The 14,072-nt window shown below is 41.7% G+C and overlaps 1 protein-coding gene across 1 annotated transcript in view; it reads left to right on the forward strand.

Annotated features, from left to right (window-relative positions):
* Nucleotides 1–14,072, forward strand: part of GALNT16 (polypeptide N-acetylgalactosaminyltransferase 16) — a 231,194-nt gene that overhangs the window by 132,542 nt on the left and 84,580 nt on the right. Inside the window, exons 5-8 of the mRNA XM_073610151.1 lie at nt 8,684–8,749; nt 11,174–11,295; nt 12,110–12,197; nt 13,296–13,380. Of these exons, the coding sequence (XP_073466252.1) occupies nt 8,684–8,749; nt 11,174–11,295; nt 12,110–12,197; nt 13,296–13,380 (361 nt within the window). The remainder of the gene's footprint in view (nt 1–8,683; nt 8,750–11,173; nt 11,296–12,109; nt 12,198–13,295; nt 13,381–14,072) is intronic.

Here is a 14,072-nt window from a genome sequence, read left to right on the forward strand (position 1 = left end):
TGTGCGCTTTCCCGGCATACACAGAAATGCGCTGCTCTTTAGTAGAAGAGTGGGGTGCCATTAATTCTTAATGGCACCTCCACACATCGGCAACTGTGCAATTTTACAAGACTTCTTTCACACTTTCACTTCTTTCACACTTTCACACTTCTTTTACACTTCTTTCTATGCTATGGAATCTGGGTCAGGGCTCAGTGAAGTTCAGGCTTGGGTGACTCATCCTGACAGCTCCTCTGGTGCCTCCCCCACTTTTTTATAGACCAATATGCAAGGTAAGACCACTAACACCTAAGACTTGCCTGGCCCACGTTTATTATAAATGGGCCACAAACTCCCAGAAGGCCTTTGTGTAGCTGCACGGTCTGCACCTATGGTATGTCTATTAGTTAGATCCAAGCCTGAGCTGAAAAGTGATGGTTGGAATCTAAAAGTCTGAATCTTCTTGTTAGCTGTAGGGAAATGGAAACAGTTTTAGTCCTAACTGGCTGATATACTTTGAACTTCATTAATTATAGAGATAATCACATACACTCTGTGAATATTAAAATTGTTTACTCTTCAAGCCCAAAGCTATCGATATAAATTTCTTAGGTAATTACCACAATATTCCATACACACTCAACAGCAACAATGCAATAATGGCACATCACAAGTAAAAGGAAGTTTTTATATTATTGCTGTGTTTAACTCAAAGTCATTTTTTATTTGACATATCATATTTTTTACAAGCTTGCGCTCCCATGTATTTGGTATTATATAAAATATAGAGAATTTTAGATTAGCGAATAGAGGCATTTCTCATTGGCTTAGTAAATTTGCTAAGCATCTCTAAACCCAAGAACAAAAAATGATAGTATTGCAGCTTACTGATCCTTAGATGTGGTGGCTGCATTTGTTTTTTTCACACATTTTAACTTGATAAACCTGCCAGTAACACTTCCTGACCTACGGTGATAACTGTACTGAGCAGCATTGTCACCCTAGAAAGGGGAATGTGTTAGGTCTACATAATCCTACATTACAATACTAACTGATAGCATTTCTAGGGCAGAGAGCACAGCGAGTTATTATTATTATTATTATACAGGATTTATATAGTGCCAACAGTTTACACAGCGCTTTACAACTTGAGGGTAGAGAGTACAAATACAATACACTTTAATACAGTAGGATACAGAGGGCCCTGCTGCTTAGATCTTACAATCTAAGAGGGAAGGTCAAGAGATACAAGAGGTAATAACTGTGGGGGATGTGCTGATGGAGAAAGTACATGTACAGTTGTTAGGCGGGGGCCAGATAGGCTTCTCTGAAGAGATGAGTTTTCAGGGATCGTCTGAAAGTGGACAAAGTAGGAGAAAATCAGACAGATTGGGGTAGAGCATTCCAGAGGATGGGTGAGGCTCTGGAATGCTCTACTCCCTTGTCACCTCATCCCAGGCAAGCACCTCATCCCAGGCAAGCTGGGATGAGGTGACAAGAGAGTTAGAGAGCAGGAGGTCTTGGGAGGAGCAAAGAGAACTATTTGGTTGGTATTTTGAGACTAGGTTAGTGATGTAGCTGGGGGCCAGGTTGTGGATGGCTTTGTAAGTTATTGTTAGTATCTTGAATTTAATTTGTTAGTTGAGTGGCAGCCAATGGAGGGATTGGCAGAGGGGTATAGCAGTCACTGAGCGGTTTGTGAGGTGGATGAGCCTGGCAGCAACGTTCATGATGGACTGAAGTGGGGGTAGCCTATTTAGAGGTGAGCCAATGAGGAGGGAGTTGCAGTAGTCGAGACAAGAGATGGCCAGAGAGTGGATTAGAAGCTTTGTGGTGACATTGGTTAGGAAGGGGCATATCTTGGAGATGCTGCGGAGGTTGAGGTGGCAAATTTTGGATAGCGATAGGATGTGGGGCCGAAAGGTTAGTTCAGAGTCCAGGATTACACCTAGGACCTTGGCATGGGGGGGAGAAGTTGATAGTTGAGCTGTTGATATTGACAGAGAAATCAGGGGAAGTGACACCTGGTGGAGGAAATATCATGAGCTTGGTTTGGATAGGTTGAGTTTGAGGAAGTGATGTGACATCCAGGCTGATATGTCTGCTAGTAAGTTGGTGATGCGTGAGGAGACAGGTGGAGAGAGCTGGGGGGTGGAGAGCTAGATTTGTGTGTCATCAGCTTAGAGATGATATTGAAAGCCATGTGAGGCAATCAACTGACCCAGGGAGGTGGTGTAGATTGAGAAAAGGAGAGGTCCAAGAACAGAACCTTGGGGGACCCCGACTGGGAAAGGAAGAGGAGAGGAGGAAGTAGAGTTGTAATTGACACTGAAGGAGCGATGGGATAGATAGGATGAGAACCAGTGAAGAGTACAGTCATGGAGACCAAAAGAGTGGAGTTTTTTGAGGAGGAGGGGTTGGTCCACTGTGTCAAAGGCAGCAGAAAGGTCCAGGAGAAGTAGTACAGAAAAGTGTCCATTGGTTTTAGCCGTTAGTAGGTCATTTGTGAGTTTAAGGAGAGCAGTTTCCGTGGAGTGTTGAGGGCGAAATCTGCACTGAAGGGGATCAAGAAGTTTGTTCATGGTCAGATGGTCGCTCAGCCGTTTGCAGACCAATCTTTCAAGAAGTTTGGAGGAGAATGCGAGTAAGGAGATGGGGCGTAGGTTGTTAAGATTGGTGGGATCCAGTGAGGGCTTTTTAAGTATGGGGGTGACTAGCGCATGTTTTAGAGAGTTTGGGAAGATGCCACAAGAGAGGGAGAGGTTGAAAATGTGAGTTAGAGAGTGTAGAATGGAGTCAGAGGGTGAGCGTAGCACTTGCGAGGGAGCAGGATCGAGGGGGCAGGTGGTTAGATGAGAAAGTTTAACAACCTTGTTAATACTAGCAGGGTTGAATAAGGGAAGTAATGATTGTATCTGTGGGCATGGGGTGTTGAGTGGGGGAGGTTTCTGCGCATTGGAGATCTCCTCATGAATTGTATCAATCTTATTTTTGAAGTGATTGGCGATCTCCTGGGCAGTGAGTGAATTAGAGGGTGGAGGCAGTGGAGGACAGAGTAGAGTGTTAAAGGTAGAGAAAAGTTGACGTGGACTGGATGAGAAGGTGTTAATGAGTGTGTTAATGAGTCTGTTTGGCAGTGTGGAGGCAGGAATAGTTAGGAGGACAGATTTATATTGTTTCAATTCCTCCTGGAAATTAGTCTTATGCCACAGACGCTCAAGAGCGTGGCTATGTTTTCTGAGACTTCTGTTGTCATCTGTTTTCCAGGGTTGTAGCGGTTGGGGCCTGGTTCTGTGTGTAGTGAGGGGGGCAAGCTTGTCTAGGGAGGAAGAGAGTGAGCTGTTGTAGATGAAAGTGGCTAGGTTGGGGCAGGACGGGGTGAGATTTTGTCTTAGAGGTGATCAGTAGCAGAGTAGACAAGAGAAGGGTTAAGGTGGCAAAGGTTATCAGCACAAAAGATTTCTAGCCGGATCAACAGCTATCTTTTTTTTTTTGCACTTGTCGAACAGATTAATAACACGCTTATCATGGTATATTTAACAGACCAAAAGGAAGAAAATACAAAAAAAAATATTGTTTACATACACTTTAACATCTTTAACAATTTTAAATCAATGCACTCCACACAGGGAGTGGATTGATTTCAATGAGTCAATCACTCAGCTGACTTAAAGTGGTTGCAAAGGCAAATGGTTCTTTTTTTTTCCTAATGCAGTCTATGCATTAAGATAAAAAAAACTTTTGTTTGCAGAAGTCCCATCTTAAGCCAGGGATGAAGCCCCATCTCGAGTGATCTACCTGAGCCCCATCTCGATCCAGGGATGTTGTACGAGAGACTCGGCTGTCCAAGTCTCTTCCTCCTGATTGGCTGAGACACACAGTGGGCGCCATTGGGTCCCACTGCTGTAAATCAAAGTCAGTGAGCCGATGAATGGAGAGAGGGCGCAGGACCGAGCTGTGGCTCCTTGTCTGAATGGACACACGGAGCTTGCTTTGGGGGCACCCGACAGGGGGGGCGGGTCCAGGAGCGCCGGAGAGGGATCCGAGAATAGGAGGATCTGGGCTGCTCTGTGCTAAACCACTGCACAGAGCAGGTTAGTATGACATATTTGTTATTTTTAAATTTAAAAAAAACAAGACTTTAGTATCACTTTAAAGACTTGCATTTCCTGTATTGAACTCTATTGTAACTGTACTGTCTGCCCTCATGTTGTAAAGCGCTGTGCAAACTGTTGGTGCTATATAAATCCTGTATAATAAGAAGAACAATAATTGTGAGAAGAAGCAGTAAAGCACAACCACCAAGCAGCACTGAAAAGCAGAAAGATGAGTTTCTAATGATTAAATATGGGTACACCTATGTAGATATATCTATTTACAAATTATACAAACAATACAGTAATAAAACTTTAGTTCATATTAATATGATTATTTATTGTAAGCCGATCTATTTTACATATTTACGCTTTTTTGGGGTTTTTTACATACTGTGACCAGAGCAGTACAGTGTTACCATAGTGACACTGTACTGCTCTGGGGAGGTGAATCTATTTTACATCTTAATTAATATAAAAGAAGTTGAAAAGATTCCTTTTAAAACTAAACTGACAGGTATGAAACAGGATCATAATGTTCTACAGCAGGCTGTGACAGTAGAGACAGTTTTCATTTTAAATTTAAGCTATTGTGTTATTGCCAAATATTTACAAGTAGAAAAAAAGGGTTGGTAGAAAAAAAGGGTTCACTGCAGAGAATTAGACCCCTTTCACACTCGGCGGTACACGTCAGCTATTTTTAGCACCACTTTACCGTCATTTTAGCGGCGTTATTCGGCTGCTAGCGAGGCGGTTTTAACCACCGCATAGAGGCCGGAAAAGGGTTAAATCCGCCTGTAAAACGCTGCTGCAGTGGCACTTTGCCAGCGGTATGGCAGTGCTGCCCCGTTGTTTTAAATGGGCAGGAGCGGTGGAGGAGCGCTGTATTCACCGCTCCTACGCCACTGCAAAGAAGCTGCTGGCAGGACTTTTTGTGACTTTTTAGCGCTGTAGTGCCTGAAAAACGTCTCCAGTGTGAAAGGGGTCTTAGTCAGGATCACCTTTCCTCTGATTATATTATTATGCTATAACACCAATCTGGACACTGAGGTCCAAATAAAATATTTTATTTTGTATAACTGGTGATGTGCTGCACCAAATGTTCTTTTTTTTTTAGGTGACAGGCTCTCTTTAATTGCTTCCAGTTTACAATATATTTGTATACAATGTTTGCATTTTTTAGAAAAGCACAGGAAGCCAATGTGAAAATATAGACACTCAGACACTATTTTGGTATCAATCTATATTACTGCATTAATCTAGGTATCCGCATTTAGTGAGCTGCTAAATAAATCAAAGAAGACATTCCAAACCAACATAATATTCCAATGTATTACTGCATCACGTTCAGCTCAGAAACCAAAGGGACCAGAAACACAGAACAGGAACATTTTCTGGTTTTGTGAGATGAATATTAGGGGAGCCCTTGTATAGATGACATGATAATATATATATTCGCACCACATTGCTGTGCAGATCACATGCAATGTCTGTGCAAGTTAAATTCAGCCATACAGTTGTATGGCTGAACTCGCATTGGATTCGCACAAAAAAAAGGTGCAGGAACCTTTTTTTCCCTGCACTGTAATCGGATCACATGGGTGTAATTCCTGTCCGAATTCCCAGTTCACACTGCGATCTGTGAACCGATCTGGGGGTGTCATTAACTTTGTATTGAGACCCGCAGTGGTTCGCAGAGGGCAGTGTGAACTGCCTGCGAGGGAGATGCGATGGGGGAACCTGCACTGGAATCGCACTGGTTCCCGCATTACAATAGTGTGAACCTGGGCTGAAGGTTTTTTGGGGGGGAAAAATGTATTAAAGGTTGAGGTGCTAGTGTTGTTCAGTGAATCAAAAATGCAAATACAAATAAATAGCAAGCTAAAAGTCCATATATGATAAATCCCAGCACCAAATTGTGATGCTCAAAATCGGATTCCTAGTTCTTCACCACAAGTGCGCAAGAGATGGGTGGCCACTCACCAGAGAATTATGACCCATTTTTACACGAAGGTCAAACAGCGCTTCTGGAATACCAATTGATTCCACTGACAGCACAGTTCCGCTCCACTGGCCAATCGAGATGAAACTAGGATGGGAAAAATGACTCCACAAGAGACATAGAGAAAGGTCTCACAGTGTAGTATTTTATTAGATAAAAGCAAATGACAACAACAAATGGCAATTACACTCACATGTTACAGTGCCAATCCGGGCACCAGGTGTAATCAGCATGTGCAAGTCGGCTAGTCCTAAAGGGATATCGTCCGTATCTCTCCTAATGCCAAGCCTACATAGGATGTGGGATCAGAACCTGGAATGGCGGCTCCTCTGCTCCGACATATGTTTCGGCATATTAGCGTCTTCAGGGAGTCACTGAAGTTTTTTTTTTTACCTGCATTTTATTCATTAAGGTAAAAAAAGCTTCTGTTCCAGATGATCCCCTCAGCCTCCTCTTATACTTACCGGTGTCAATTTTCAATCGAGTGCTGTTCACGAGAACAGCGTCTCTCTCCTCTCCCTCCTTCCTTACTATGCAGATTGATAGCATTGCCATTGGCTCCCACTGCTGTCAATCAAATTCTGTGACAAGGGGGTGGGGGGCAGGGCCGAGCCACACTGTTTGTGTCTATAGACAGTGCAGCTTGGGATTGAGCCCACACGAGTGTCCCCATAGAAAGCACCTTTATATGGTGGGCACTCGCTGAAGACGAGGAGCCTGGAGTGCCAGCAGGGGGGACCCCAAGAGAGGAGGATCAGGGCTACTCTGTGCAAAATCATTGCACAGAGTAGGTAAGTATGACATGTTTATTATAATAATAAAAAAAAAATCTGAAGCTTTACAATCACTTTAACCCTTTCGCTGCCATTTTTTATTTTTTTGCACACTTGTTTAAAAAAGAATTTTAGGCCTGAAGATTAATTAAAACCAGCAAACATGAAATATTTTCTGAAAATTGACACCCTGGAGTTTAAAACGGTAGTAGTTCCACTAGGTAGGTAGGTTTATCAAGTGCAAATGTTCATTAAAAAATACACTAAAATTAATTGCCCTAGAATGGCCCTAGAATTATTGCTTTCACTGTGATGTGTGTGACAATATGTAACGTGTAGCATAAGCAATATGCTCATACATGGGCACCCCGATGGATGTGTTCACATTCACATGTGTTCAGTTAGACCCCTTCACTGCCAGTGATATTTTTACAGTAATCAATGCATTTTTAATCGCACTGATCGCTATATTAATGCCAATGGTTCCAAAAATGTGTCAAAATTTTCCGATGTGTCCGCCATAATGTCGCAGTCACGATAAAAATAGCAGATCGCCGTCATTACTAGTAAAAAAAAAAAAATAAATAAAAATGCTATAAATCTATCCCCTATTTTGTAGACGCTATAACTTTTGCGCAAACCAATTCATATACGCTTATTGTGATTTTTTTTACCAAAAATATGTAGAAGAATACATATTGGCCTAAACTGAGGAAAAAAAATTGTTTTTTTATATATTTTTGGGGATATTTATTATAGCAAAAAATAAAAAAGAATGCGTTTTTTTAAAATTGACGCTTTTTTTGTTCATAGCGCAAAGAATAAAAACCGCAGAGGCTGATCAAATACCACCAAAAGAAAGCTCTATTTGTGGGAATAAAAGGACGATAATTTCGTTAGGGTACGACGTCGCACGGCCGCGCAATTGTTAGTTAAAGCGACGCAGTGACGAATCACAAAAAGTGCTCTGGTCAGGAAGGGGGTAAATTCTTCCGAGGCTGAAGTGGTTAAAGGGGTATGACTTGTATACAGTTTGAGCAGTCCGCGTGGAGAGGACTGATGTATAGTGCTCTCAGGATTGGTAAGTCCTCATTTGGAACCCAGAATTCAAGGGTTTGGCAAGACTTCTGGGTGGTAAATAGCCTCCCATCCCTAAATACAGTGTTAGGGCACCTGCAAGGCAGGCCTAAAGAGGAGCTGAAAGCTGTGGGCAGGTGTCTATAAAGTGGAGTGTGCAGCAGGACACACTACTACAGAGTCAGAGTGGTGGACTGCTTGTGGCTGAAACTCTGCATAAGGGCTGGAAACCTCTTGTTTGGGACCCTCTGAGGCAGGCGGGGACCTAACCCTGTTAGGGGATCTGTTGGTGGGCGGTGAGCCAAGGATTTGATTTTGTTATACCAGGAGTATGGGCCAGTTTTTTATTTTTGATGAAGGAAGGTGTTTTTGTTTGCCGGTTGTGCGAGTTCAATAAAGACTGTCACACACATATATAATGTTTCATTCATTAGTATATTTATGGTGTTATGGTGCAGCAGCCTCCTACTGTGCAGGAAAAGTTTGTTGATCCAATGTACCTCCAAATGATTATGGTTTCTGCATGATTGGACCTAAAGGAGAGACATGCGGCCTCTCTTCTTGTGGAGAGGTTTCTATTTGAGCAGATGAGCATGAGTGCACTTTAGTTGAGAGGATTAGTGCTGTCAGTCTGATTAATACGATAATAAGTGAAAGCAGATTCTTCCTATGGAATCACTCCTGGGAGCTCTAGCTTTTGAGGTGAATCATAATTGCAATGCACCAATTATTTGTTTTTGCCTCTTGTCTTTCCGCAGCCGATGATTGCCAGCTACTCACGAAAATTCCGAAGGTTAAATGCTTGAGAAACAGCCGGAGAGAAGGTGCGATATGGATTTCATTGTGACAGAAACTCCCCCTCGTGTTGTGATTTGTATAAAGATTTCACAATTACTCTGGAGTGGTTGTGAATCCCCAAGATAATGTCAAATGTAGTAGAAACTATTCCTACATTAAAAAAACGTAATACTGTCTTTCAACTGATGTAGAGTATATTTACAAGGCAGTAAATGTGACTTTTACCAAACATTCACTAGTGGAGAATCAATCACTGGCATGTAAAACACACCAGTAAAATACATCTGCAGTGAATGTTCGCTGAGTGTTTGGCCTCTTGCACACGATACTCCTGTTTGAGCATCAACTTTTGCAGACAGTTTTTTTTTTTGTATATATTTGCTCGCATTTTCACGCACATGTGTTCGTGCAATTTTGCGCAAATTCGCGCACGCGCGCAAAAACCTGTTCTCCTGTTTTTGTTCTGCACAATATGTAAATGGGCATCTGCACACATTTTGCACGCGATCGTGCGCATTTGCGCGCATTTGTGCATGTGAGGTGTAAATTACTGACCAAAAGTGCAGATTTTTCTATTTTGTTTTTACTGAAGAATGCATGGCTTTTGTTTACGCGCCTTTGTGCATAGGCACATTACAATTAATGGGCTGAATTTTAGCTCCGGAAAAAAAAAAGCTGTACTGAGCTTTTTCAAGCTGCAGTGTGCAAGAGGCCTTAGATTTACTGCTTTAAAAACACGTCCCTATTAATTTCCCTGCATTTGCACTGTTGACCAATATACAGTATGTGTAGACCTTCTTAATATAGCACCAAGAGAAGTATGGAAATTTTTTATTTATTTTAGAATCATACCTAGGTGGATGCAGCAGCAGTCTGCTGCTGCAGCTGTCCCCCACTGGCTCTAAAGCTGAGAACCGAATGATCAAACACAGCCGATCACTCGGTTCTCAGAGCTCCCTGAGCAGAGAGCTGGTGACTGTCAGTCACCGCTGTCTGCTCTGCCCCCTCCTTGCTCACTGGAGTGCTGGGCTGTGGAGGAGGTGGGAGCCCAGGCTCTCGGCAGTTCACTGAGAGGCTGAGCCAGGTGCAGGTCCTGGCATGTGGGCTTTAGCCCCCTGTCTGCTGAAAATGGTCACAGGAGTGCAGAATGAACTGTATTCCTGTGATCCACAGGAGAAGTACAGCCAAATAAGTGGCTGTGCTTCTCTTTTAAGGTATATCTAAAGGAATTTCTTTTTGTTTTGGTTAGACGAATAAAAGATTTCTCCTGTTCTGGTGAAAACTCAAAGTATGGATTTTCTATCATATTCTGTCACAAAGACAGCAAAACAGGACAAATAGAGAGGGTGAATCTTTACAATGGAAACAGACACAATGGAGGGGATTTACTAAAACTGGTGCACACCAAATCTATTGCAGCTGTGCATAGCAACCATTCGGCTAACTTCAGCTTGTTTAATTAAGCTTGTTCACACTGGGCTGATTTGACATGCGATTTGACAAAATGTCAATCGCAAGCCAAATTGGAGCCTATTGCTGGCAACGGCACTGTCCGAATTGGTGCGACGACGACTACCAGCAGCCCTGGTGGATGGTCACACTCAACACATAAGGAGAACCAGACTTTAGTCCCTCAGGTTGGGGTATGTCAGAAGTTGTTGATAGGATAAAAGTTCTGCAAAAAATGGTCCCAAAAAGCTCATGTTGCAGAGGCCCCCAATAATGGTGGATTTTACATATGGAGTGGCTAAGTAGAGGATTATTGGGGTTGATTTACTAAAACTGGAGAGTGCAAAATCTGGTGCAGTTGTGTATGGTAGCCAATCAGCTTCTAACTTCAGGTTGTTCAATTAAGCTTTGACAATAAAAAAAAACCTGGAAGCTGATTGGTTTCTATGCAGAGCTGCACCAGATTCTGCCAATTTTAGTAAATCAGCCCCATTGCATTTATTGTAAGGATCCATTTACACACTTGCAGTGCAGCAAACCACAATGTGTAGTTGGTGCGCTGCAGTGCCATTGGATTGTGAATAGCACCGCAACGCATCTCCAAAATGAATGCTTGCTGCATTGTGTCCTATGCATTGCAGTGCAATGCAGCCTGCCCAATTTTCATGTACATTGCAACCCATTCATTTTGAATAGGCTGTTTAATGCACTGCAACATGTGTCAACACACAATGTTGTGAATGGGCCTATAAATCTATTTTATTTGCCTAGTTAGGTTAAAATTCTATTTAACATGTTTCATGACTACTTGCCACTTCTTCAGAATAGGTGAAGTTGTCCAAATACCAGATTAGTATGACTTTGTTTACATAGACACTTCCCCTTTGCTGAAAAGCAATCCTCCCTCCCTGTACCAAAAGATACTAGTGCAATGGTACCAGCACTGGAACTCACTGCTTCATCTCAACAATGTCTCTTTGGGTTTGTATTTTACCTTATAGGACTGATTCGATCTCGTGTTCGCGGAGCGGAAGCAGCCACTACAGGAATTCTCACGTTTTTGGATAGTCACTGTGAGGTCAACAATGAATGGCTCCAGCCTTTGCTTCAGAGGGTCAAGGAGGTGAGCCAAGTCATAATCAAGCATCACCCTTTAAAGTGTTTTTAAACCCAAAAGTAAAAATATTATATATTGCAACTTACCAATCCTTAAATGCGTTAGTTTTCTTTTTTAAGCTCACACCGTCTAACACTGACAGTATTAAGCTGGGGTTAGGTTTCAATTTGTTAGTCACTTATGTAAAGTCAATTTAAATCTATTAGTCCTTCTAACACTATCCTTCCTAGACAATGCTGCTGTTCAATGGTATCTCTGTTGCTCCTTCATAGATAGAGGAGCCACCCTCTGTCTATGGATGGATTAACAGGTAACAAATAAGGAACAAAAGCCTAAAAACAGAAAACGAATGCAGCGAACACATCTAAGGATTGGAAAGCTGCAATGTATTCCGTTTTTGTTTTTCGGTTTAGATACCTTTTTGTCTTTCTGCAGATAATATGCACAGTCTGATTTTTTTTTTGGATAGTCAAAGATTTATTGATGTCAATGTGGCAGGTAGCTTAGTAATGGCTAAGCATCTTTTGAGCCCAGAAGCCATCTAGCTGCCTCTGTTATCTGCTTGGAATCAATAAATCTTGACGTGGCAGAACCTGTATCTGCCAGCACCCTTTCTTGCTTGATAGCTGATTGGGACATACAGCACTGTAAAATTTAGCTTGTTTCTCGCAAGGATTTTTATATGATCAGCAAGTTATTTTTACACTATAAGAACAAGAGGTGCTAAAATCCTTTCTGCTCATGAGCTAAAATAGTGAATCATCTGTGACGGGGCTGCCAGTATTCAAATTAAGTTTTTTTGGACGCCTTGTTTTTCTAGGATCACACCCGTGTTGTCAGTCCAATAATTGATGTCATCAGCCTGGATAACTTTGCCTATCTGGCAGCTTCTGCTGACTTAAGGGGAGGTACGTGATGCATACAAATATTTAAAGGGTCAGGCCACCTAAAACTGATATGTTTGTATTTGGCAGTTGGTGCGTCACCCACCAGCACCCTATGTCATAGACTCAAGCAGAAAGATTTTCCTGTTAAAGTCTCACTCCTACTTTATTCTCCCTAACATAAAACTTATAAAGAATTACTCAAGTAGACATAAAACAGTCTGGACAGATGGACAGACATAGGAACTCTGGATCATGCCACTGAAGTATCAAGAGACACAAGAAGTCATAGTTTCATTCAACTTGCTGCAATCTTCACCCCTGGCCCTTTAATCACTATATGATACCTCTACCTGACACCCCTCGCCCTTTAAGGTCCATCCCCTCCAAGGCATACATAAATTCCAATCAGAATTCCCTCATTGTTTTAAAACCTCGAGGAGGGAAGTCATATTTTTAATTTTTTTCTCTTCTCTCTCTCCCTCCCTCTTTTCTCTCTTCCCCCTACACTCTCCTCCTTTCATCTTCTCCATTCCTCCTCCTATCACCCCCCATTCCCACCCCACTAATGTATCCAGTTTTTAAAACCCACAGATTCTCCCTACAACTTCACTTCACATAAACCTCAGCTACGCTCTTTAGAAGCCAGGCACGGACCTAACACATAGCGAACCCCTCCCTACTACTAATCGCAACTATCTCCAAAAGGGATTAAACAATAACCATGCATCTTACTTAAAACACCTACCTTCCCTATTCTTTGCCAGAGAATCTAGTAGTCGAACTTTACATGGACACCCGTCTTAGATAAAACTCACTGATGAAATGAAGATCTTACTGAATTGAATAGTAGGTCCAGATCTACCATGTAAAGGTTTATGCTGAAGTGACAGAATCCTACATGTAATGTAATTTTGTTGTTCTAAAACTCCTTTATGTACAACTGTTGATCAAGATTTCTGTAAATGTTTATTTTCCTTCAATAAAAAATTTTCTTGGAACAAAAAAAAACTATATGATACCTCTTACATTTTATCATTTATTTCTTCTTATTCCCATTTGCTTGTGTTCACTTTCCTAGTGCCTGCTGAATAATTAAAGTTTATTACTTTATACTAATAGGTTTTGACTGGAGCCTTCATTTTAAATGGGAACAGATTCCGATTGAACAAAAGATGTCCCGCACGGATCCAACCTCCTCAATAAGGTAACAATTGCTTCTCCTCTCGCAAATAACATACAGTCATTTAATGTAGACACAAAGATAGGACTGCGCCACTCCAAGTCCCAAGTGTGTTCCTCAGGTCCCTCCATGCACTGCGTGCTGGCTTTAGAAGCTTTTTCTGCTCAAGCATATATGAAAAATATGAAGAACAAAGCAGGACTTCCATGATGTTTCTCCATAAAGTTTAATCAAAGCCAGTGGCTTCCAACATAGTCCCTGCCCTAGGCCATTCCTCACTAACACATTTTACCCCAGCCGAGCTTATTTGTAGACATTTATGAATAAGCCCAGCCAGGGTGAAACACATCAGAGGGGCATGGCCAGGAAGAGAGACTATGTTCTATGCCAACTGCTTTGTTTAAACTTTATAGTAAGACTTTATGGAAGTGCAGCTTTGTTCTTTGTTTTTGCCATATACAAGTATTTATGACATTGTGAAAATGGATGAAAGGATGCGCCAGCCAACTAAATATAACGACTGCTGCACCTAAAACTGCCTGAATATCGGGAGATAAAAATGGTGAAAAAGATATATAAAGTGCGGTGTCTCAATATAAATATATCAGTGAGTATAAATACACAAAGAAAGCAAAATATAGTGAATTAAATTAAATCAAAAACCTGTGTATAACAACACTACATATGACATGTAAAACAAATGACAAAAGTATATA

Source organism: Aquarana catesbeiana, linkage group LG13 (assembly GCF_042186555.1).
Source record: "Aquarana catesbeiana isolate 2022-GZ linkage group LG13, ASM4218655v1, whole genome shotgun sequence".
Classification (NCBI taxonomy): domain Eukaryota; kingdom Metazoa; phylum Chordata; class Amphibia; order Anura; family Ranidae; genus Aquarana; species Aquarana catesbeiana.